The sequence below is a fragment of the Gossypium hirsutum genome, chromosome A11 (genome assembly GCF_007990345.1).
Source record: "Gossypium hirsutum isolate 1008001.06 chromosome A11, Gossypium_hirsutum_v2.1, whole genome shotgun sequence".
NCBI lineage: Eukaryota > Viridiplantae > Streptophyta > Magnoliopsida > Malvales > Malvaceae > Gossypium > Gossypium hirsutum.
In genome coordinates, this window is record NC_053434.1 from 10,776,585 (window position 1) to 10,800,613 (window position 24,029).

At 33.5% G+C, this 24,029-nt stretch overlaps 1 protein-coding gene across 2 annotated transcripts; it reads left to right on the top strand.

The window, feature by feature from the left end:
• The first annotated feature begins 21,189 nt into the window (after positions 1-21,189).
• On the top strand, positions 21,190-23,907 carry LOC107924060 (uncharacterized). Of its 2 annotated transcripts, XM_041081033.1 has the most exons (3): positions 21,219-21,270; positions 21,378-21,447; positions 21,884-23,907. In XM_041081033.1, the coding sequence occupies exon 3, from the start codon at positions 21,973-21,975 to the stop codon at positions 23,752-23,754; it is 1,782 nt and encodes a 593-aa protein (XP_040936967.1). In that variant the 5' UTR covers positions 21,219-21,270; positions 21,378-21,447; positions 21,884-21,972; the 3' UTR covers positions 23,755-23,907. The 2 variants fall into 2 exon arrangements, with proteins under 2 accessions (XP_016709817.1, XP_040936967.1); XM_016854328.2 differs by having other exon boundaries at positions 21,190-21,447.
• The last annotated feature ends 122 nt before the right edge of the window (positions 23,908-24,029 follow it).

Here is a 24,029-nt window from a genome sequence, read left to right on the forward strand (position 1 = left end):
GATATTCTAATTTCCCATAGTCTCCTTAGCATTTTCCTCTCTTGGTAGCTATGGAAATTCTTTTGATTTTTGGGTGAAAATGGTGAATTTTTGGTAAAAGGACCAAATTGTAAAGAAAGTAAAACTTTCTTTCTTTCTCTCTTCCTCTCACGTTAGTGCATGGGAAAGATGGATGAGAATTCCTCATCTTTCTTTCTTTATATACTAATAAAATAATAATAAAATATCTTATTAAAATATTAATAAAATATTAATAAAATAATATTGATCTATTTAAATAATTATAAAATATCAAAATATCTCTAGCATCATTATTACTTTCTAGATTTCTCTCTCTTCCAATTGACCATTTTTTCCTTTATTATCTTTTAAAATTCCATCCTTGAGTCATCATTTAATTTGGTAAAATTAAAATTTAGTCCTTCATAGTTCTTCATCTATTCAATTTGGTCCTAATTCATCCATTTTCCTTAGTTTCTAGATCATTCCACCCTTAAAATATTTACACTATTGGTCCTTCAACTTTTTCATACTTACATTTTAACCCCTTAAATTTTGAGTATTTACTCTTGTGCAATAAAACTTTTCTCACTTTTAAATTTAGTCCTTTCTTGAATTAATATATCATAATATACTTCCCAATATTGACATAACTTAAAATTTCCCTTTTTGTCACTTTATTTCCTTATTTTACTATATCACAGATAATATTTTACTGTAAAAATTTTCGGGGTATTACAAGTATCAGAGCTACGGTTTAGTCGGTTCTCGGACTACGTAAATTGTGTTTGAGTCTAACTATACATGCCATACATAAATTGTGATAGTGTGACGACTCCTGACTATTTTAAATTGTATTTTTCATATAGTAATGAATCCCGAACGAGTTATGGCAGATGATGTGGAAAGTAACACACCAGCCCCCGCTCAAGGGACGGTGCTAAAGGAGTGTAGTCCTATAACTGTGAGTCAAGGTTTCACTATCCTACGGTTCTGACCTCTCTTCACTAAAAATTAATTATATCACAGTACAAAACTCAGATAATGTTCCCATTGATTTCTATTGAAAATAGACTCATTAAGGATTCTATAAATATAAATTTAAGCCCCTAATTATTTTTATTCAATTTTTTATGATTTTTCAAAGTCAAAACAGGGGAAAATTAAATGAATAAATTGTACTAATTGGCTAAACCAAAAATTCTAAAAATTTTATGGTGGAATGATATGTGAGTCTAGTTTCAGGGAAAATTTACGGATCTTAATTTCGAGCTCTGTAGCTCGAATTATAAATGATTGAGTGACTATGACTCGTGTGAACAGCTTGATGTGAGCATTAATAAGTAAATTGTGAAATTGTACTTACAAGAATGTTATAGACATTAAGGATGTGGAATGGAGAGGAAGAGGAGGAAAACAAATGATATATGTTTATAAGAAAACAGTATGAGAATGATACATATCATGACATGTATATATATGACTAGTTTCAATATGATGCTTGTTGGGTATGAAGTTGGATTGAAATGTCTAAGGCAAGTATTTTATTCCGCGCATCTGAAATGTGGTATTTTATAAAGATATGATCTAGCTTTAAATATATATGCTTGATGATTAAGCTGAAAATATTTAGTAAGATGATAATCATGGTATAAAAGTATAAGTGGTACCATAATAGACAAGGTAAAATGAGTATGAGAGACACATGTATGATGACATACAAATGCTATGTCTGTAGTTTAATTGAGAATGTTTAATCATTAAATGAATACCATGTTATATGCTTTTGATTTTGTATAAGTGTGTAAAAGATTAAGGTCGACCAAGGCTTGGAAAATAGCTTAGATATTGACCACACAAGCAGAGACACGGCCGTGTGTCTCAGCCGTATATGGAACACGACTTTAGGACACGGGCGTGCGATGTGGCCGTGTGCCCCTAAATTGATGATGATGTCATAAACAGAAAACTCCACGGACAAGGGACACGGGCGTGTCCCAAGCCACACAGGCGTGTGGAATCCACACGGCCTAATCACACGGGCGTGTGGGTATTGTTCACAAGTAAACTTTTTAAAAAAAATTAATTAAGCGAAAAATTTTACGAGAAATCAGTTGAGCTCCGACTTGATTTTAATGTTCATGATGGGCTTCAAGGGCCTAAATAAAGGTCGTTATATATATGATCTCAGAAAGTGAATAGTAATGTTTCGATTAATTTGTAAATGTTCTGTATGTAATACCCCTACCCGTATTCATTGCCGGAATAGGGTACGAGGCATTACTGGAGTTTACGAATTAAATTTTTTTTTTCAATTCAACATATTTTCATGATAGATTCATGCATTTATATAAGATAACGTCATCACATATCTATAACCAGGTTTGTTAACCATACTAATGGCTAACTTTACATTCATTTCACGTTAACATTTACTTTGTTAGCTTATACATGCCATTGATTTCCAAAATAAAGTTTCTTTATATACCGAAATCCTGAGGTTGACAGTGTGATGTGTCTCCGACCAAATCCGACCTCTGAGCTCTTAACACTACAAAACAGGGAAAAAGGAAACGGGGTAAGCACTTTGTGCTTAGTAAGCTCATGTAACAAGAATTATACTTACCTAATATTTTCAATACAATATAATAAACATTCATATATCCATTCAATGCATTATTACCCTAACATGCACAAACTCAACATTCAAGTTAGTACAATAATTTCCATGTATCAATAATATATATATATACCATGATTGATGAGCTCGTCAATACCATGATTTCCATTTTCTTGTTATTTTTCATATTTATCCCGTTGAATTTATCGGAATTTCGATGGATTTTCAGAGGTACACTTTTAGTGTACAATTCCGGGTCCGTCAATTCATATTCATGTGCGCACATTTCCATTTCAGAGAGCACACTCCCGCGAACCTCAACCTTGCAGCGGGATTACCAGTCCAGGCTAAATCCCCTGCAACGACAATTACTCTAATGAGCTTGGATCTGAATTACCAGTCCAGGCTAAATTCAGACCCTAATTCGGATTACCCGTCCGGGCTAAATCCATTTTACACATATTCTTCGGGAGGGCTATATCAGGATAGGATCACCCGTCCGGGCTTGATCCTTTTTACCGTCAATTCCTTTCAGAGATCCATCGAATTTTCCTTTCATTCAACCGGTATTTCTTCCCATTTTATCAAATATATCAATGTTTCATTAATTTTCATACAATGAACACTCAAATCATATTCTCATCAATAACATACAATCTCAAGCATTTCAGAATATAATTCAAGTTACACGAACTTACCTTGATACTTGTTTGTAAACAGTAAAAATCTATTAATCTCGAACTTTTTCCTTTCCTTGATCTAGCTTCGTATTTGAATCTTATGGATCTAAATAAATAAATTTAATTATCAATTTAATACATTTCATGTTCATATGCAACATTCTCTATAATTCAACTATTATTTATAGTTCATTCAAAGCTGTCTACTTGAGTCATAGTCACTAAATTATTTATAACTTGAGTTACGGAACTTCAAATTAAGATCCGTTAATTTTACCTGAAACTAGACTCATATATATTTTTACCATAAAATTTTCAGAATTTTTGGTTTAGCCAATCAGTACAGTTTATTCTTCAAAGTCACCCCTGTTTTGTTGTCTAACAGTTCTGACCATTCTTCACTAAAAATAAATTATCTCTTTATACAGAATTAAAATGATGTTCTTGTTTGTTTCTATTAAAAATAGACTCATTCAGAATTCTATACATATAAATTTAAGTCCCTAATTATTTTTATTCAATTTTTTATAATTTTTCAAAGTCAGAACAGGGGAACCCGAATTCATTCTGACCTTGTCTCACAAAATTCATTATATCTCAAAATTTACAAATCCATTGCTTACAATATTTCTTTTATGAGAAACTAGACTCAATAAGCTTTAATTAAATATTTTTTTCATCTTCTAATTCAATTCCTACAATTTTTGATGATTTTTCAAAGTTAGTCTACTGCTGCTGTCCAAACTGTTTTAGTGCAAGCTGTTTATTACCATTTTTCCCCTAAGCTTTTAATAAATGATAATTTCATCCCTACTCAATTAGCCTCTCAATTGAGCTTATTTTTCTCAATTAACATTTTATTCTATCACCTTAAACTAGTTTACAACCTTTAGGAATCAGAATTTCAGCAATAGACTTTAATTCCAAACATTTTCACAATTAGGTCCCAAAAATCAATTTCCATTGAAATTGCCTAATAAAATCATCTCATAAACAAATTAAAGCTTTAATTTCATTCTATTTCATCATAAAATTACATCACTCAACCATGGTGACTTTCAATTTCATCCATGAAATCAAAAACTAATAAATTTAATAGTAGGATCTAGTTGTAAAAGTCTTAGAAACACAAAAATTACAAGAAAAAGGCAAGGATTAACTCACTTGGTGCAAAAATTATGAAATACCAGCTTAGAGAACCCTCCTATGGCGTTTTTAGCTGCTGGAATTGAAGAGAAATGAAGAGAAATCTAGATATTTCCTATTTAGTCCTAGTTTTATTTAGTTAATTTTGCAATATTCCAATTTTACCCTTAATTTATCAATTTTTCTGCTGATTTCATACCCTTGCCGTCCAACCCAAATAACTTTTGGGTCTAATTGCCTTTTATATCCTTTCTCATTAGACTAATAAGCTATTTAATTACTCTAGCAACTTTTACACCTATTACAATTCAGTCCTTTTCATTTAATTGACTACCCAAACATTAAAATTTCCTAACGAAATTTTAATACCACATTAATAACATTTCATAAATATTTATAAAATTATTTTTGACTCGTTTTTACGAGATAGAGGTCCCGATACCTTATTTTACCCAATTTCCTCAATAATTTCTTTTTCTAACTAATCACTAAATTGATAAAATTTTCCTATCAATATTTTCATACGATTTTCCTATCATATAAATTTTCAAGCAAAAATATTGAAATAAATTTCTCTTTAAATCGGATTTGTGGTTACGAAACCACTGTTCCGATAACATTGAATTTACGCCATTACAACTCTCCCCCCTTTTAAGGATTTTCGTCCTCGAAAATCTTACCAGTAAAGAGGTTTGGGTATTGTTTCCTCATTGCCTCCTCCGGTTCCCATGTTGCTTCCTCAATCCCGTGCTTTTGCCACAATACTTTCACCAAATTTATCTTTTTATTTCTAAGCTCTTTTGTCTCCCGTGCCAATATCTTGACCGGTTCTTCACTGTAAGTCATATCCGGTTGAATCTCTACTTCTGTCGGAGAAATAACATGTGAAGGATCTGATCGATATCGTCGTAACATAGATACATGAAAAACATTATGGATTCTATCAAGTTCCGGTGGTAATGCCAATCGATAAGCGACCGGTCCAATTCTTTCTATGATTTCAACGAAATTTTAATACCACATTAATAACATCTCATAAATATTTATAAAATTATTTTTGACTCGGTTTTACGAGATAGAGGTCCCGATACCTTATTTTACCCAATTTCTTCAATAATTTCTTTTTCTAACTAATCACTAAATTGATAAAATTTTCCTATCAATATTTTCATACGATTTTCCTATCATATAAATTTTCAAGCAAAAATATTGAAATAAATTTCTCTTTAAATCCAATTTGTGGTTACGAAACCACTGTTCCAATAACATTGAATTTACGCCATTACACTGTATGTATTGGTAACACTTTGTAACCCTGTTTCGGCGATGGATACGGGTTAGGGGTATTACATTTAAGAATGGTTTGCTGAGTTCGTTTGTACGAACCCGGCTGTTAGCAACAACTTCCACCCCCTCAAAATCCTCAACCCGTACCCCTAGTGCCACAAGGTATGGACTTTATGAGATTTCATAGAACCCCTGTTGATAAGATTTGGAAACAAGGGGCAGAAGAGTTCAGAGCAAATGCCAAGGATGATGCAGAGAAAGCGGAATTTTGGCTTGAGAATTCGATAAGTGTATTTGATGAACTATTATGCACACTCGAAGAATGTTTGAAGTGTGTTATTTCTTTGTTGAGAGACACAACATATCACTGGTGAAAGATACTAGTATTTGTAGTACCTCAAGAAAGGGTCACATGGGAATTCTTCCAAGAAGAATTTCGAAAGAAGCATATCAGTGAAAGATTCTTTAACCAGAAGCGCAAGGAATTTTTAGAATTGAAATAAGGCCGCGTGTCAGTGACCGAGTACGAAAGAGAGTTTATCCGGCTCAGCAAATTTGCTCAGGAGTTCTTATAAAAATTTAAGTAAAAAGAAATAGGATATACTAGGATATATATACCAATTGAAGCTTGAAAAAATTTCAGCCCCAACGCTGAAAGTTCTTCTGTTCTCCCCCTCTATTTTGATTTGCATGAAGAATAAAGAAAAAAAAATGATTTTCCTCTCTTTCCTTTCCTTTTCTTGCTGCTGCTTCCAGCTTCTCCCTTGGCTATTTTTCTTCCTAAAATCAGCTCCTAATGAGCCCAGTTTGACCATGAAACAACTTAATCACCCAAAATTTAATTCATGCCTTCACTTTATGGCCGAATAGCTCTCCCCCCCATTCTTTTTCTATTTTTTTTTGGCAGCCCAGAAAGAAAAGATTTTTTACTCTTATCTCCTTTTCACCTACTATATCTTTTATTTCTTATTATTATTATTTTATTCTTTAACTTTATTTCTTTTCTAATATTTTATATTTATATAGTACTAATAAAGTAGATTAAAACCATCCACTATTTTACATATACATAATATGACTTATTTACTTAATAAGTCCCTTTAACTAGTTCTATATTAAAATTTTAATAGTAATTCTTATTTAATTTAGTCCATTTTAATAAAATTTATCTAATTAACATTTAATTCACTTTTAGAGTAACTCCCAAAAATATAATAATAATATTTTTGAGCCAATTCGCTAAGGCGGGATCCTAGAAGTATGTTTTTTAACACCTTTGACTTTCAGGTCGTTACAGCTGACACCAACCTTACTTTACCATTAGGTGAACAACTTTGTTTAATGCCCCATATGTAACACCTCTAACCAGTATCCATTGTCGGAACAGGTTTACGATTCAAGTTAGGGGTGGTACACCATATATGCATGCTAATTGTTGGTCGATCTATACTTGTATATTGAAACTTTGAAATAACCACAAAAGAATCCATTTCTGTAATAGCCCAAATTTTAGCGATGTCGGAAATAGTGGTTTGAGACCACCAAATCCGAAAAATGAACTCGTAGATTATAGTATTTAATATTTATGAGCCAAATGTAGCTTTTAAAAGATTTTTGAAATAATAAATTGTGTTTTATAAAGATTTATTTGGTCAAGAAATTGAGAAAAAAAAGTATAGAGATCTCGGTGTTATAAACTGAGCCATAAATATTTTTATAAATATTTACGGAGTGTCAATAAGGTAGTAGTAAAATTTCATTAGAAAATTTTAACGTTTGGGTGATTAATTAAATAAAAAAGACTAAATTAAAAAATGTGTAAAAGTTGCTAGAAGGATTAAATAGCTCAATTGTCAAATGAGGAAGGACCCAAAGTGCAAATAAGCCTAAAGGAGATATTCTGGGCAGCAATAGCTGAGAAAAAATCAGGAAATGGTGAAATAAGGGCAAAATTGGAAAATTGCCAAAATTAGCTAAATAAAAATGGGACCGAATTGGAATATCTAGAATTCTCTTCATTTTTCTTTATTTTCATCAGCTAAAAAATAGCCATGGAAGAGGGTTCAAGCCGGTTTTCATACTTTAGCTTCATGTAAGTTTAATTCTTGCTTTCTCCTTGAAATTTCTAAGATTTTGGACATTTACAATTGGGTCCAACTTACTATGTCATTAGTTTTTGATTTTATGGCTAATTTTTAAAGTTGCTATGGATGAGTGCTGGAAGATAGGATGAATAAACATAGAATTGAAGCTTTAATTTTGATATATGATGATTTTATCAAGTAAAATTGATTTTAGGACCTAATTGTGAAACAGTTTGGAATTATAGTTTAGTGCTCAAATTATGATCTCTAAGATTATAAAATAATTTAAAGTGAAAAAATAAAGTATTAATAGAGAAAATTAGCTCAATTGAGAGGTTAATTGAGTAGTGATGAAATTGTCACTTATTAAAAGCTTAGAGGCAAAAATGGTAGTTAACATCTTGCATAAAACAATTTTGGACAGCAGCAGTTGTATCACTTTGAAAAATCACCAAAAAATAGAAATCGAATTAGAGGATGAATAAAACATGAAATTAAATCTTATTGAGTCTAATTTCTTATAGAAGAAATGATGTAAACAATGGAATTGTAAATCATGAGATATAATAAATTTTGTGAGACAAGGTCAGAATGATTTCGGGTTCCCTTGTTCTGACTTTGGAAAATCATCAAAAATTGAATAAAAATAAGGACTTAAATTTATATGTTTAGAATCCTGAATGAGTTTATTTTCAAAAGAAACAAACGGGAACATCACTCAAATCTTGTACAAGGAGATAATTAATTTTTAGTGTAGAAGGGTCGGAATTATCAGACAGCAGAACAGGGGTGACTTTAAAGAAAAAACTGTATTTATTGGCTAAACTAAAAATTCTGAAAATTTTATGGTAAGAAGATATGTAAGTTTAGTTTCAAGGAAAATTAGTGGATCTTAATTTGGAGATCCATAGCTCAAGTTAAAAATAATTTAGTGACTATGACACGGATAGACAACTTTGGAATATAAATATAAATAAATAGTGAAATTATAGATAATGTTACTTATAAGCATGTTACATACATTAAGGATGTGGAATGGAGAGGAGGAAGAGGAAAATATGTGAGTGACTTATGCATAAATTGATCACATGCTCGATTATATTTGGTAAATGTTAAACTTTGTTAAAATGAAAATTGTTATAAATTCATGTTTGAATTAAATGTTATATATGTTAAAGAATAATTTGAATATTTGATATTGCCTAATAAATGAATATCGATATTGCTTAGTAAATGTCAAGCCAAATATAAAAAAAAATGTTATAAGTGGAACATGTGTGAAAGAATAAGGTAAGTATTTTCATGGTTATTATTGAGCTCATTCACATGAATCTGTCATTTGAAATTGTGATAGACAGGAAGAAATAGTGAATGGCATGCTTATGTATGGTTATATGTATTTATCTGAAACATAAGAAAATGATGGTTATATATTTGATATATGGAGACATGAGACTATAATATATGAACATGGAATATATTTTATAAATGTGTTCGTTCATAATTATAGAATTGTGCAACTCAAGTGAACTATTTGTATAAAGATAGTATTTCAAATGATTTGATGAGTAAAGCTCCACTGTGAGATAGTCTGAAATCGAGACAAATTGTTATGAAAGCGTATTTAAAATACATAGGTATGATTGCTATAGGTTATGTGAATAAATAATGTGTAAAAGTATATGCATATGATAAATTTAATGAAAGTTGAGCCCATACATGTTTCTTGATATTTATATGAATTATATGACTAACAATGTGATAAGAATAGGTATTAGGGTTCATGATCAATTCGAATAATTATGCTTTGCATAATTATGTTGAATATAGAGAAGCGGTAAGTTAATTACCATGTTATACGAATTTATTAAATATTACATGTTTACTTTGTTTTACTTTTTCCCCTTATTAATAATGATTCGATAAGCTCCGATAATACCTCGTACCCTGTTCCGATAATGGATACGGGTAGGGGGTGTTACAATTTTCATTTCCACTGACCGAAAGCCCAAATCCAAAACAAAGCTAAGGGTTTGTAAGGCTGCCCAAGCCTTAGCAATACGTGGTCTCTAGGCAAACTCGTTCCAGAAACATGCAACCCTTATAAGTAGGTCGTAGCTATTCCAGATAACAACCCCTACATAGGCAGCCCCAAATCCTTGTAGTATATAGCATCAAAATTTACTCAGAAGAAAGATTCTACAGGTGGCTGCCACAGCAATAGATCAGACGGCACCAAGCACTGTTGGGATCCGTACAACTAATCAAATTGTCGAACATAACCTAGAATAAAGGTAACAAGTCCTGAATTCAACTGTCATTTCCTGTCATGAAGTAAGATATTTCTCGAGTATCATACTACCCAAATTGTGATTATTACTGTTAAGCATTACAAAGGAGTGCTACTGCAAAAGTAGGTGTTGCACCCATCCTTCAAAAGTGTCACCAGTAAGATCTATCCGCTAATGGAAACTAAGATCTTGCCAAATAATCAACACTAAAGGACAGTCACAACACGCATGAAAAGTGGTTTCAGCGCCTATGCCACATCGATGACACACTACATCCCCCCAAAGGCGTCACACATATATAGATTAAAGTTAGTAGGTACATAATTGTTGAGGAATCTCCAAATTGTAATCTTAATTTCTTTTCTGGGCCCTGTAATTGCCACAAATGTCTATACATACACCTAGTAGTGAGGTCCACATCAATGTATGTATCCTTCGTAGATCTAGGGAAGCTTTAAAGAAGAAGTCGATACCCACTGCTCACAGTATATTCCCCACAACTCTCGAGACACCACTGTAGCCTGCCCACGACTCCTTCCTGCAACAGTGGAATGCTCAGAATCTTCATTGCTTCCTGGTAAGTAAACATCGAGAGTACTACTTTTGCATTCTATTGTCGCCTCTACATATTAACAAGATTTGCAACCTTAGTAATTCCACTAACCCGAAGTGACTTAACCATACAGGGATGATCACTCGACAACCATGGCATATCCTAAATGGAAATCAAATTCCCATCGCCCACTAGCTAGCTGCAACCTTTGGAAAAAAATCCTTTGGCAACCCAAATGCTCCTCCAAAGAACATATGGTCGGTTCCCTAACTAAGACGTCATAAAATCATAATGCGAAAAATATTTAGCCTTAAGGACCCGTGCTACCAACGATGATGGGTCACATGCAATGTTGAATTTAGCAAGGTCACGGAACCCCATCCTTTCAATCTCTTTCAAGCCGCAAAACACCTTCCACAAACACTAAAGAATACTACGCTTAGAAAGAGATTTCTACCACAAATATCGACTAAGAACCCCTTCTAATTCCCGATAAAAAGGTCCTGGTAAAAGAAAACATGACATAACATATGTAGGAATCGCCTCGATTTGATAAACACCTCATTCCCTCCCTTGGACAAACAACGAATATAATCTTGTATTGGATCTTCTCTTTAATGTTACAGAAAGCCACCATTTCGTTATTTCCAACCACAATTGGCAAACCAAAATAGTTACTCGGATCGATTGAACACCGAACCCCTAAGAATGACACCATCCAATCCCTCATCTCATATTGATATTCTAGATAAAATAAATAAGGGACTTCTCAAAATTCACCAGTTTTCCTGAGTACTCTTCATATTCGTGAAAAATGTGTTTGATGTTATCAGCCCCACTTAAAGTTTCACCATAAAAAAATAGGCTATAGTCCGCAAAGAACAAGTGGGAAATTGTTGAACCCAATCTGGACGCCTTAGCCCCCTCACCAATCCATCACGTATTGCCATACGCAATAAAGAAAATAGACCTTTGCTACAATAAAGAAACAAAAAAGGGCTCAGTAGATCACTTTGTCGAAGTTCTCTCGTTGGGATAACATGTCTCTGGACCATCCCATTGATCATTACATAATAAATAATTGATCGCACACATTTCATGACAAGGTCTACCCAAGTGGTAGCGAATCCAAACCTTAGCATAACCACCTCCACAAAATGTCACTTCACTCGATCATATGCCTTGCTCATATCGAGCTTCAAAGCAAACAACCCTCACCTACCCCCTCGCCTCTTTTGAAAAAAATACATCAATTCAAAGGCCATTTCTACATTGTCAGATATCAAACTGCCTGAGACAAAAGCACTCTGAGCCTCATCAATATAGTAGGGCATGACAACTAGTAATTTGTTAAAAATAGTCTTAAAAATAATTTTAAACATCATATTACAGAGGCTAAAATGCATCCAACTTGCTTCGGAATAAAAAAAAATGTTGGTATGATTAATTACAAGCATAGACAACTCCCTGTTTAAAACACTCAAGCAAAATTGACTGAACTCAGTGCTAATAATGTGCCAATAAGTTTGATAAAACAAATTAAATATACCATCCACCCCTGACGTCTTATTAGGGCTCATGCTTTGAAACGCCATAACTATCTTCTCCTCTCTGAATCTAGAACATAGAAAAGCATTCATACCCTCAGATATGTGGGAGAGATACTAGAAAAAATATGGTCCATATAGCTTTTGCCTTGCGACGTAAAAAGACTAGAGAAGTAATCACATGCAACTTGTCCAATCCCCTCATCATCTTCAAAAACCTGCTCATTTTGATTATTCAGTCTCTCTATTCTTTTGAGTCTATTACAATATGTGGCAAATCGGTGAAAAAAATTGTGCTCTGATCCCCATGTCAAAGCCAGTTGGCTCTCACCAATTGTTCCCAACACTTTTCTCTTTTATCAATTTTCATATTTAAATGCATTTTTGTAATGTTAAGTTATTAAGAGTCTCATCATTCGGATTCACTCTACTTAGCTCTTCAACTCGTCTTTGAATATGAGCAAGCGCCCCTTTATCAGATCTCTTTCGGTCACGAGTCCTCTTCACTAAACCTTGACCTGCAAGTGTAATGCATATGAGAATATTAGCCTTTGTGTCTAACCAGATCTGTCACACCACTTCACCATACGACTTTTCAAAAACCTACGCAAACTCAAAGTGAAAACACTATGAATTAGCCCTAAAAAGATTACTATCATGCCCCGTATCAAGTAACAAAGGGTAATTATCAGAGAACGAGTGAGCTGATGCGAAATTCGAGAGATAGGGACATTTCACACCATTTTGTGTTGACAATACCACGATCCAATCTTTCCCTAATATTTGTATAAGCAAAACGACCACACTCTTACGTATACTACCGACCCTCAAAATGTAAATAAGAAAGATAACAGTCATTAAGGCACATCGAAAAGCCTCCATACCCCTAGCATCTCTCAATCAACATTTCTGTTTCTCATGAGAAAATACAATTTCATTAAAATCTCTCATAACTAACCATGGACTCGAAGCCTCCTCTGAAAGCTATCGAAGTAACTCCCAGGAATGATATCGATTAGCCTCCTCTGGCTGATCGTAAAACCCAGTAAAGAGCCACAAATTACCCTCCATATCGTCATCCACCATAATGTTAATATGATTCCTAGAGAAAGAGTGAAGTGAAACCACATACCCTTATTTCCAACATAACAACAAACCTCCTCTGCTGCCATCACTACTCATATCTAAACCTTGAAAATACCCTCAACTTTGCCTAACCTGTAACACCCCTAAAACATGTCCGTCGCCGGGCTAGGGTTAAGAGGTATTACCGGACATATCTAAACATTTAGCATTTGTTTCACAATCATCATAGCATCATAGTTCATACATCAATATAGAGTCCTTTACATAGGTCAACGAGACCTTAATTTATACTTAAAACAGGGCATACATACTGACTTGACCACACGGCCACAAGACACGCCAGTGTGCCTGGCCGTATAAAAATTAGGGAGGCTACTGACTTGGATCACACGGTCGACCACAAGCCTGTGTGCCAGCCCGTGTGCTACACTTGAACAATAGACACGTCCGTGTGTCTAGGCTGTGCCAAAACTGTAGGGTATACTGACTTTAAATCGTAGGGTACCCCAGGGGACACATGGCCATGTAACATAACCGTGTGTCACACACGGCTAAGACACACACCCGTGTCTCTGCCCATGTTGACAAAAATAGGCTATTTGCAAAGCCAAATTGCCACCCATTTTGGGCCATCCTTACTAGTATCAAAACCAAAACATTTTATACCAAATTTTCAACCAATTCACAACCAAAATATAAACCATTCATGCCATATCATTATCAACAAATTTCATTCTCAATATATAAACCAAAACATATCAAATCCCAAGCCAAAGTCATACCAAATATGAGTTTCATAACCTCAATTCAATTCATTCAATCTCATGCCATAAACTTACCAATTCCTCAAATGAGCACATACCAAAACTTTCCAAATTGACAAATTCACTTGGCCATGCATGAAAACATTATATTGACTATATTGTATCACATAATTTATACTCAAAAGTCATTCATAAACACAACCATAACTAAGCTATATCACATGGCTAATATTCATAACTCAAAAACATATTGATATATTTCTAGCCTATACATGCCATACTTTTATATTCACATTTTCAAAAGGTACCAAAATAGAGTTTGATAGTGTGGTGATGATCCTCGATGATCCCCAAGCTTTTGGTATCTTCGATATCTATAAAACAATTGAAAACACACACAAAGTAAGCTTTCAAAAGCTTAGTAAGTCATATACAAATAAACTTAACACATAACATTAATCTAGATCAATTCATTCATATAACTCAAGGCAAGATACATTCACATAGCCATATGTCTCTTATAGTTCATTTGATCATAATTCACATACATATACATCATATCTCATTATCATAGAAACTCATACTTATATTATAAGTTCACAAAGGTACATGTACTTGCCTTTCATTCTTAAACATGGTATACAATTCAAACATACCTGAATAGGATACACATTCACATAGTCATCCACTTTCTCGGAATGCCCGTTAAACAGTTCGAAATCAATGAGGATACTCGGATAACTCAAAAAGCTCATACAATGCCAACGTCCCGACGTAGTCTTACATGTAATCAAATATCGATGCCATTGTCCCAAACAGGGTCTTACACGAAATCAAATACGATGCCGATGTCCCAGACATGGTCTTACATGTAAATCATAAGTCGATGCCAACGTCCCAGACGTGGTCTTACATGAAAACACATATCGGATCCTATGTCATGACATATGTATCCTAACTATTTCTATGATTCGTACGGGGCTTTTCAAACATCGAAACACTGTCGATGCTTTCACAATTTCACATATTCATTTTCCAAGCCATTCATTTCATTTCAATAAAATATAAGCATAATAAATTGATTCAAGCACATTTATTTGTGTATCGACTTACCTCGTACGGATTTGAACGAACGGAGTCGACTACTCGACGACTTTCGACTTCCCCTGATCTAATTCTGTTTTCTTTTGTTCTTAATCTATATAAATTAAAATTTAACTCTTTTATTCAAAAAATATTCAAATCAATCCATAAACACACATTTAGAGCATTTTACAAATTAGCCCTCACATTTTCACATTTTAACACTTTAGTCCTTAATCACAAAAATCACAAAATATACAAAATTTTCATATACTCATGCTTAGCCAAATTTTCATAGTGTTCATATAAGTTCATATATTTTATTTATTTCATATTTTAATCCCTCAAAATCTCATTTTTACAATTTAGCCCAAAATACTCAAATTCATCAAAAATCTCAATACAAAACATAGTAATCTAACACATATATTCTATTTTCTATCATCAATCTTCATAAAACTCACATTATCAACAATGGCACATCTTAAAATCATAAACAAGATCAGAAATTGAGACATGGGTTTGATAGCTTACTAAGCAACGATCACAAAAACGTAGAAATTATAAAAAACGGATCAAAAACCATACCTTAATCACCAAAATCAATAACCGAACCCTAGCTTAAGTTTTCTTTTCTTTTCCTTTGATAATTTCGTCAAACATGGATGATAATGGCCAATTTTCATGCTTTTGTTTTATTTAATTAATAATTATTAACTAAATACCAATTTTGCCCTTAATGAAAACATTATCAAAACATTAACATTAGGCCATTTATGTCCATGCATTAATTTAGTGGTATAATTGCATCATAAGGAACCCACATATATAAAACATAGCAATTTAGCACTTTAACAAATAGCTAGTCACTTATGCATTTTACGCGATTAAGTTCTTTTTGCAAATTAAGCACATAATTGATAAAATTTTCATACGAAACTTTCACATATGCTAATTCACATATCATAAGCACGGAAAGTAATATTAAAATATTTTTCTGACTCGAATTTATGGTCCCAAAATTACTATTCCGACTAGGGTCTAAACCTAGCTGTTACATAACCTTCTCCATACTTAAACTTTGTACCTTAGTTTTTATGAGAAATGCTACAATAGGATTTGTCTCCCTCAATATTTGTCGGATGAGACGTACAACTCAAGGATTCCCTAATCTCCAGACATTCCAAGTAAGGGTTTTCATGGCGCTCGATTGCCTTGCCATGTAAGGGTAGCCGATAAGTCAGAAGCTGAACCAAGATCCTATTCAACCAAAGTCATTGTTAAAGTTGTTACAGTAGAACCTGAAGAGAATCGCATAATGCAAAGCCATTTTTTACCTTCACTTATCTCTATTAGGGAATCTTCCAACACTGTGGGATCCTTTGAATTCGATTGCTCACCCACCTCCCACACTCTTTCACGTTTGCCATCCAAATTGACCACAAGAAGCACACCTGCCCAATCTATTAAAATGATCTGATAAGTTAAATTTTTATATTTAACTCAAGAAACTCTTGAAAACTCTCGTGATAAGGACAAGAGTCTTGTTGTCTAATCTTGCAACATTTTTTGTGTGTTCCTTCTTGCTTTCATATGTGTTTAATATGTTCTCGTTTATGTTTGGAGGTAAGTACTCTTATCCTATAAGATGATATGTTTGCGTATGGGTCATAAAGGTTCGTGGTTATAAGCCTGAGTTAGTTGTCTGTGTAAATGGAGTAAGTGTCTTCCTTCGTGTTTAAGCCACCACCTATTGTTTTTGGAATGAACAATATGAACTGAGTTATGAAAATAAAACCATGACATTGTCTTCAATGAAATGAGTATTAAATTAGCAGGTCTTAATACATGAAAAATTATCAAGTGGCCTCTAGTAGGGCAAGAGTTATTGCAACTAGATTGACAAATCGTGATGGAACAAATAAAATTAATGCTAAGGCTTGATCATGGACTTGGATGTGGCTAACACGAAAAAGGTTTTCTGTTAAAGTTTGTTTGTGTATGACATTTGCCAATGGGCGAATTGTATGACTTGCTGAGTTGGAAAGGTTCATCGGTATTGTATATATAGCTATTGAGATGTTTGTTCTTGAATTCACTAAGTTCTTTAAACTTATTTAGTTATCTTTCCTTTTAGGATCGCTGACGAAGTAAAGGACCTTTCGAAAACTACGCCAGAGGACATCTATTCCGTGAGATTTTTAAGTCTTTTGTATTATGCATGGCATGGGGTGGTGTCATGATGATGTCATTTCGAAGAATAAATTTTGTATTCTAAAGTTGTTCTTTTAAAACCATTAATTCAATGAAACCTTAGCGAAATGATTATGTTTTTTTTTTGCAAAGTATCAAATTATTTACATTGAATGATTAATGTCTTTCTAATTATATGTATATGTATACGACGCTGTAGTCAAATATAGGTTTACGCCAGACATGGTTTTAAGAGCTTTCAATGGAGCCTCTATGTTTTTCATTTTCCTTGGAAATATATAACATTAACTATCTCTAATTTAGCAAAAGGGTTTAAAAATCATATTTATTTAAACTATATTTTTATGAAGATCACATCTGTACAAGTTTAAAGGAAAAGATTTTAAGGCAGTGACGTGCCAATCCTGAATCCCCTTTAAGGATCGAGTTTGGAGCATTACCAGAAGCAATACGCAATCTAAATAGGACAAAACCTCTTGCCATGTCCCAATCGCCCACACAAAAAGCAAAAAGAAAATTTACAATCTCTCGTATTGGAATCTAGCATAAATCGATTGTTTGTTGGACAATACTAACTTCTTTCTTTTCAAAGCACCCCGAATATCTATCTAAACTCGAATCCTCAATATCCCCCAATACCTCTGCGAACATATGTCGTATCATAGGTTACAAAAGTCCCTAGGAAAGCCTCAAATTGCTTTGCCATGCCCTCAGACACTAACCTTGCTGGGAGATCACGGATTTGCACCCAAAAGTTAACATAATACAGTGGCACACTCTTTGGATCCTTCCCCAATGTCAATTTATGGAAAACCAAGAGATGATTTTTGAACGATAATAGACTTCCTTCCACCACCCATTCAATATCAATCTCATAGTAAAAGCGAAACAAATATCGTTTGTCTTCCAAATCCGAAATCGATATTCCCCTAAGAGGGTGCCACAGATTGGCTAAAGTCGTGTGCATAGCCTGGAAATAGATAATATTAGCAGTCAAAAAAATTGCCCACAGAATAAAGACTATCACTAACATCTCCCATCCCATCACTAGAACTGAGTTGCCATGCATCCTCCTCCTCGCCCACTATGGAGAACATTGCCAATTCGGCCTCCATACCTGTCATAGAATAACGAAAACAAACCGAGCCCTACAGAAATATGAAAATCCGATGAATAAACCACCTTAGAAACCGCCTATGGTGCTAGAAGAAGCCGACATAAAACGTGCAAAAAAGCAGACTTTCCACAATGTATACCAATTTTTAAATTTCATAAAATTAAATCTTAAATATATGCACATTAAATAGAAGAAATTATGATCATTTTACAAAATACAACACTTACATGTGTCAAGGAGGAAGAACTTATGAAAAAAATAAACCTCCTATTGTCGTATTCAATTTCTACATCTATTATTAATACTCGAAATCAAATTGGAATAGGTATTTTTAACACAAATATGAAATTAAAAAAATGATTAAATTCACACAAATATTATAATTCTTGAAACTGACTAACTTGATTAACAGTTAAAATTGTTGGATTATCAGCACGTGATATTATTTTGGCGGAGTCACGTGGGAGTCTGAATGTACAGTACAACTTTATATTAGAGAGAAGAAATCCAATCGGATGATACACATCTATTCCGTGAATAAAACAAAATATGCCGTTATTCCATCTAGTTGTCCATAATTTGAGATTTAGTTCTGTATTTTAAAAGTTGAGGGCAAATGTTGGGTTAGATTTTTTATAATTAAGATTAAATTAATTAGTGAAAAATAGATAAAATTTGAATAGTTGTGTGATAAAAAATACTAATAGATGGGTGATTATTAGTGTAGTTTATTCATAAAAATATATCAATATTATTTTTACAATTAAATTTAAATATATAAATATTCTTTTTGTTATTTTTAAATAGTAAAACTGTCCATTTGAGCGAAACAAACTCGAAGATAGAAATTCTCTTAAAATCAAGCTTTGGATTAGCCTTGCCCATGAACACATTTAATGGTAATAAGATATTTTCATAGTCTAAGCTATTTGTTCAATTCATATTAAATTATATTTGGATAAATGTTTTTAATTAATCCAAATCATTTATATATCAAATTTTTTAATTAAATTTAATTATAAAGTAAATGAAACATTGGTGTAATTTTTTTAAAACAATGATACAAACTCTAAATTGGTTCAAATTAAATTTAAATAGATTATGTAGTTTTTTTGTTCAAAATACACTATATAAAAATTTCAAGACCTAGACAAGGAATAGGGCATGATAGCTTTTGTTCTTTATGTGGACATGAAACAAAGGATATCTTACATACGCTTCAAGATTGTTCGACAAAGAAACAAGAGTGGATGCAAATTATCCCTTCGGATAAACAACACATGTTTTTTTTCTAAGTCTTTACAAATTTGGTTGACTTCTAACCATTTTTGTTACAATATATTGCTTAGACGAGGAGTAACATGGGCTTGTCTTTTTGGAATAATTGTCTGGCGTATTTGGAAGAATAAAAATCTATTTTTCTTCCAAGGTATCTCTTAAAACGCTCTTGAAATTATTAAAGTCTCTTACAATTGAGCTCATCAGTATGAATGTAGCCGAAGTGGATTCAAGCAATTTAACCATTCCTCTTGCACGCGAGTATCCTCGATAGATAAATCAATATATCTTTTCATTGATGGTGTGGTTGATAGAGGTTTTGGAAACATTATTGCTGGTGGGGTGCTACAAAATCAAAATGGAAACGGGATCTTAGGTTACAATCACTATCTAGGAAAATGTTCAACTTTTGAAGCTGAACTGTGGGGTGTTCTAGATGGCATTCTTATTCTGCGTAGCAAGGGATTTACCAAAGCAATGATTCACATAGATAATTTAGAGGTGGCTAGAGCTCTGCATGATGGTATGTTGGTGGATGCGGATATCACTATGCTCAAGAGGGTTCAACGGATTATGAGAACTGATGGCCAATGGTCTATCAGGTATATTCCTAGAGAGAATAATCTTGTTGCCGACACCTTGATTAAGTTGAGCTTAGAATGGGAATCAAGACTACAAATTTATGACGACGCCCCTAATGAAGTCTTAGATGTACTAAATAAAGAACAAGTCAGTGGTGCTTTTGTCTCTCTAGTTTAATGTAATTTCTTTATTTTATTTTTATTTCAACAAAAAAAATTCAAGACTAAATTTATTAACTTTAAATTCTGCCAAAATGGGTTATTTTCATATAAAATTCTTTTAATATAATGTATTTTGAACAATAAATGATTAAAGTTAATCTAAATCGATTTAGAGTTTGTACTTTATTTAAAAATTATTTTATACTAATATTTTATATATTTTATAATTAAATTCACATAAGGTTCTTTTAATATATAATTAATATGATTTAAATTAAAAAAATATGTTTAAATTTAATTTAATATGAGTCGCACGAATAGTTCAAGGTTTGAAGAGATCTTATTATCATTCATAGAGTAAATAGTATTTTTTTAATATTATGAATTTTTAATATTTTTCATTTTTTTTATAATTGTTTAGGTATGTTTTAAGAGTATGAACTAAATGGCAAAAAAAAAAATAATGAGGGCTAAAAAAACTATTTTACTTTTTTTTATAACAGCCACTTCAACAACACTAATGACAAAATTGACATAGGGACCAATATTTTTAAATCAGGAAAATTCTAGGGATCCAAGGTTTTAAAATTAAAGTATTGTAATTGTTATAAGAGTACAGAGGCTTTTTAATATTTAAACCCAAAAAATAACTTAACCGCGGAAAAAACAAAACGAAAACTGTAGAAAAAAAAGGGGAAAGGAAGTAAAATAAATAAAATTCCAATTGGCAGCTTTAAGGCTCGCCATTTTCTCTCCAAATGCAACAAAAGCCAAAAGGTAAAGGAATGAAGCCACTCATGTATCCCTAGATTCACGCACTGTTGCCTTGTTTTTCCTTCGCTCAATTCCCCAACTTTCATACACGATTTCTTCATCTTTTTCAGTCGTGGAGGATTTGTTTCATCCCTTGATCATCTCATTTGCTTTAGCTAACTTCCAATTTCCCACTAATCAGTGAGTGTTTCCTTTTTCTTCTCGTAATCTTTAGCTGTCGTTTGCTTTGATCTCTCTTAATTGCTCGAGCACTTGGTATCTTGAAATTTTTGTTCAAAATTTACTGGATTTTTCTACTACTTAATCTTATTATCTCTTGATCTAATTGATTCATTTTCTCTTGATTAAGAATTTATGATCACAGTGATAAAAAATTATTTATTGCCTTCTTTCACTGGCTTCTATTTGAACTGAAATGAACAGTGTATTGGCAATGTATATTTCACTGGAGTATTGATATGAATTTTTGATATATTTATGTTATTTCTATACACAAATTTCTTTCTGCTGTGGAAGCGCTCTGCTTATTGTAAACTAAGGGGGTGGAATTTACAATTGAGAGGCAATGTTCTTCTCCTGCTACAAACTTTTTTTAAGAAGATTGTGTGCTTTGCAGGTAGATTTCGTGTTGCAATCAAGTTTTTTCTTGGTTGTTTGCCTTTTCCATGTAACTAGATTGTAGACCAGAGCATCCTTTTGGTTTCAATGGGCACACAGAAGATTTGCCATTGGAAATCAGGGGTTAGTAGTTGCCAAGGCCACATTCCTGGCTCATTAAAAGGTGAGGCGAAGGAAAAGGAAGACGACCCTCTCTACGGGGCAGACTCGGGTGATGATCTGGATGACTTTGACTTCAAGGGAATTAGCAGTGAGCTTGGCATGGTGGAAGGTCAGGTTTGCAGTATACCATATGAACTTTTTGATCTACCAGATTTAAGGGATATATTGTCATTGGACACATGGAACTCGTGCTTGACAGATGAAGAACGGTTTTCTTTATCTGCCTACCTTCCCGATATGGACGAATGGACCTTTTGGTTGACTATGAAAGATCTTTTCAGTGGTAGTGATATGTATTTTGGGAATCCCATGGATACATTTTTCGAAAGAATGAAAGGTGGATTTTATCCTCCAAAGATTTCTCGTCTCAGAGAGACCTTACAGTCTCTTGAGAGGAGAAAATATTACCATGCACTAAGATCTTATCATTACAAAATGGTTCAAATGTTCACAGACATGAGAAGGTTGTGGGATGAATGTGATATGAGTGCTGGTGTTTCTGAAAGACTATATATGTGGAGAACAAGGAGGAAATGCGGGGATGTGAATGCCGATTTGCTTGACCTTAATGCAGTTCCTAATGATGAATATCTGTTAAATGAGGATGTTAATTCGGATGCACTCATGTCCCATTTACCAAAGAGAATAAAGACTTGGGAAAGTGTTAAAGAAAAAACCAATGTTGTCAGTCCATCTGCCAATGGCATGAACTTTATTGCCCCAAACTGCAGCACAAAGGGTGTTCTGAAGGTTAAAACTACTGGCAATGCTACTCACAATCACAACCAAAAGATGGTTGTAGGTGACATATCAGAACAATGCCGATCAGTACCGAAGGGCCTGTTGAAAGTAGTTCCAAAAGTTCCTTCTGTCCTACCCCAAGTATCAAAAGTGTTCTCAAGAAGGTCACAGAAGGGATTGCTTGCCGGTGCCCAAGATTTACAAGATCGCACGGTGCCTAGTTCAGCAACACCTGCATACTCAGAAAATGTAGGTAGCTTTAGTAGGACACCATTTCTATGGCAAAAGGTTGCTGGTAGCAAAATGAACCCTGAGCAATCTCAAAGTCTGTTAGTTTATCAGGATAGTGCTTTAGGAAGCAGTAGATATGTACAAAACTCTAGTGGAAATAGAAGCAAGGAAGTTGGCATTGCTGATTTAGGTAAACATAAATTGTTCGAACTTGATGAGGAAAGTGTAATTGGTTCAAAGAGATACAAATTTGGTCTGAATTTGTGGCAGAACTTAGACAGGGGAAAGAAAGGATTGTTTCCATTCCCATTTACTGACCAATACCATGAAGGAGAGAGGCAGACCAGAGTCTTGCAAAAAGATTGTATGACTATCCTTCCAATAGTTGCTGAAGCAGTCTCAAGTTCGGGAATTGAAGGAGGTTTGCAGGAGAAGTTAATTGTTTTTCCCAGCCAAATGAAGAAACCGAGTGATTTTGAAGCTGAAAATTCAGAGAAGCCAAGTAAACCTAGTGGTTCAGAGAGGCTTAAGTATGATCTTACCCTTCCTTTGACGTACAAGCGAAGAAAGTCTCAAGTAAAGAACACATCAGGCTTCACCAACTCACTAATAACTGGTACTGATATAAGACCTGGTAATCCAAAAGAACCAAACCAAGCTTTGGGAGAGAATGCCAAGGCATTGAAGATAAAATTCATGGGTTGGGAAAATATTCCTTTGAACAGGGATTCTTGAATAGCGTGTCAAGGACTAAAATGTTGTTTAGCTCCTCCTTCCTAATATGAAAACCTGCCACATCTTGTGGTGAAATCACTCCTCTGTTAGAGGCTTCGTCTCTATGTATAAGTCAGTATATATCTCAGAGAAAAAGCTCTTATTATCAAGTCAGATGGTTGTCATCTGTTCTCCGCATATATTTTTTTGATCAATCAAGTAGGAGTAATATAATATGTTTGACTGCCTTTGCATTTCCATTCTCCAGTGGTATGCATATACTATTTGATGAAAGG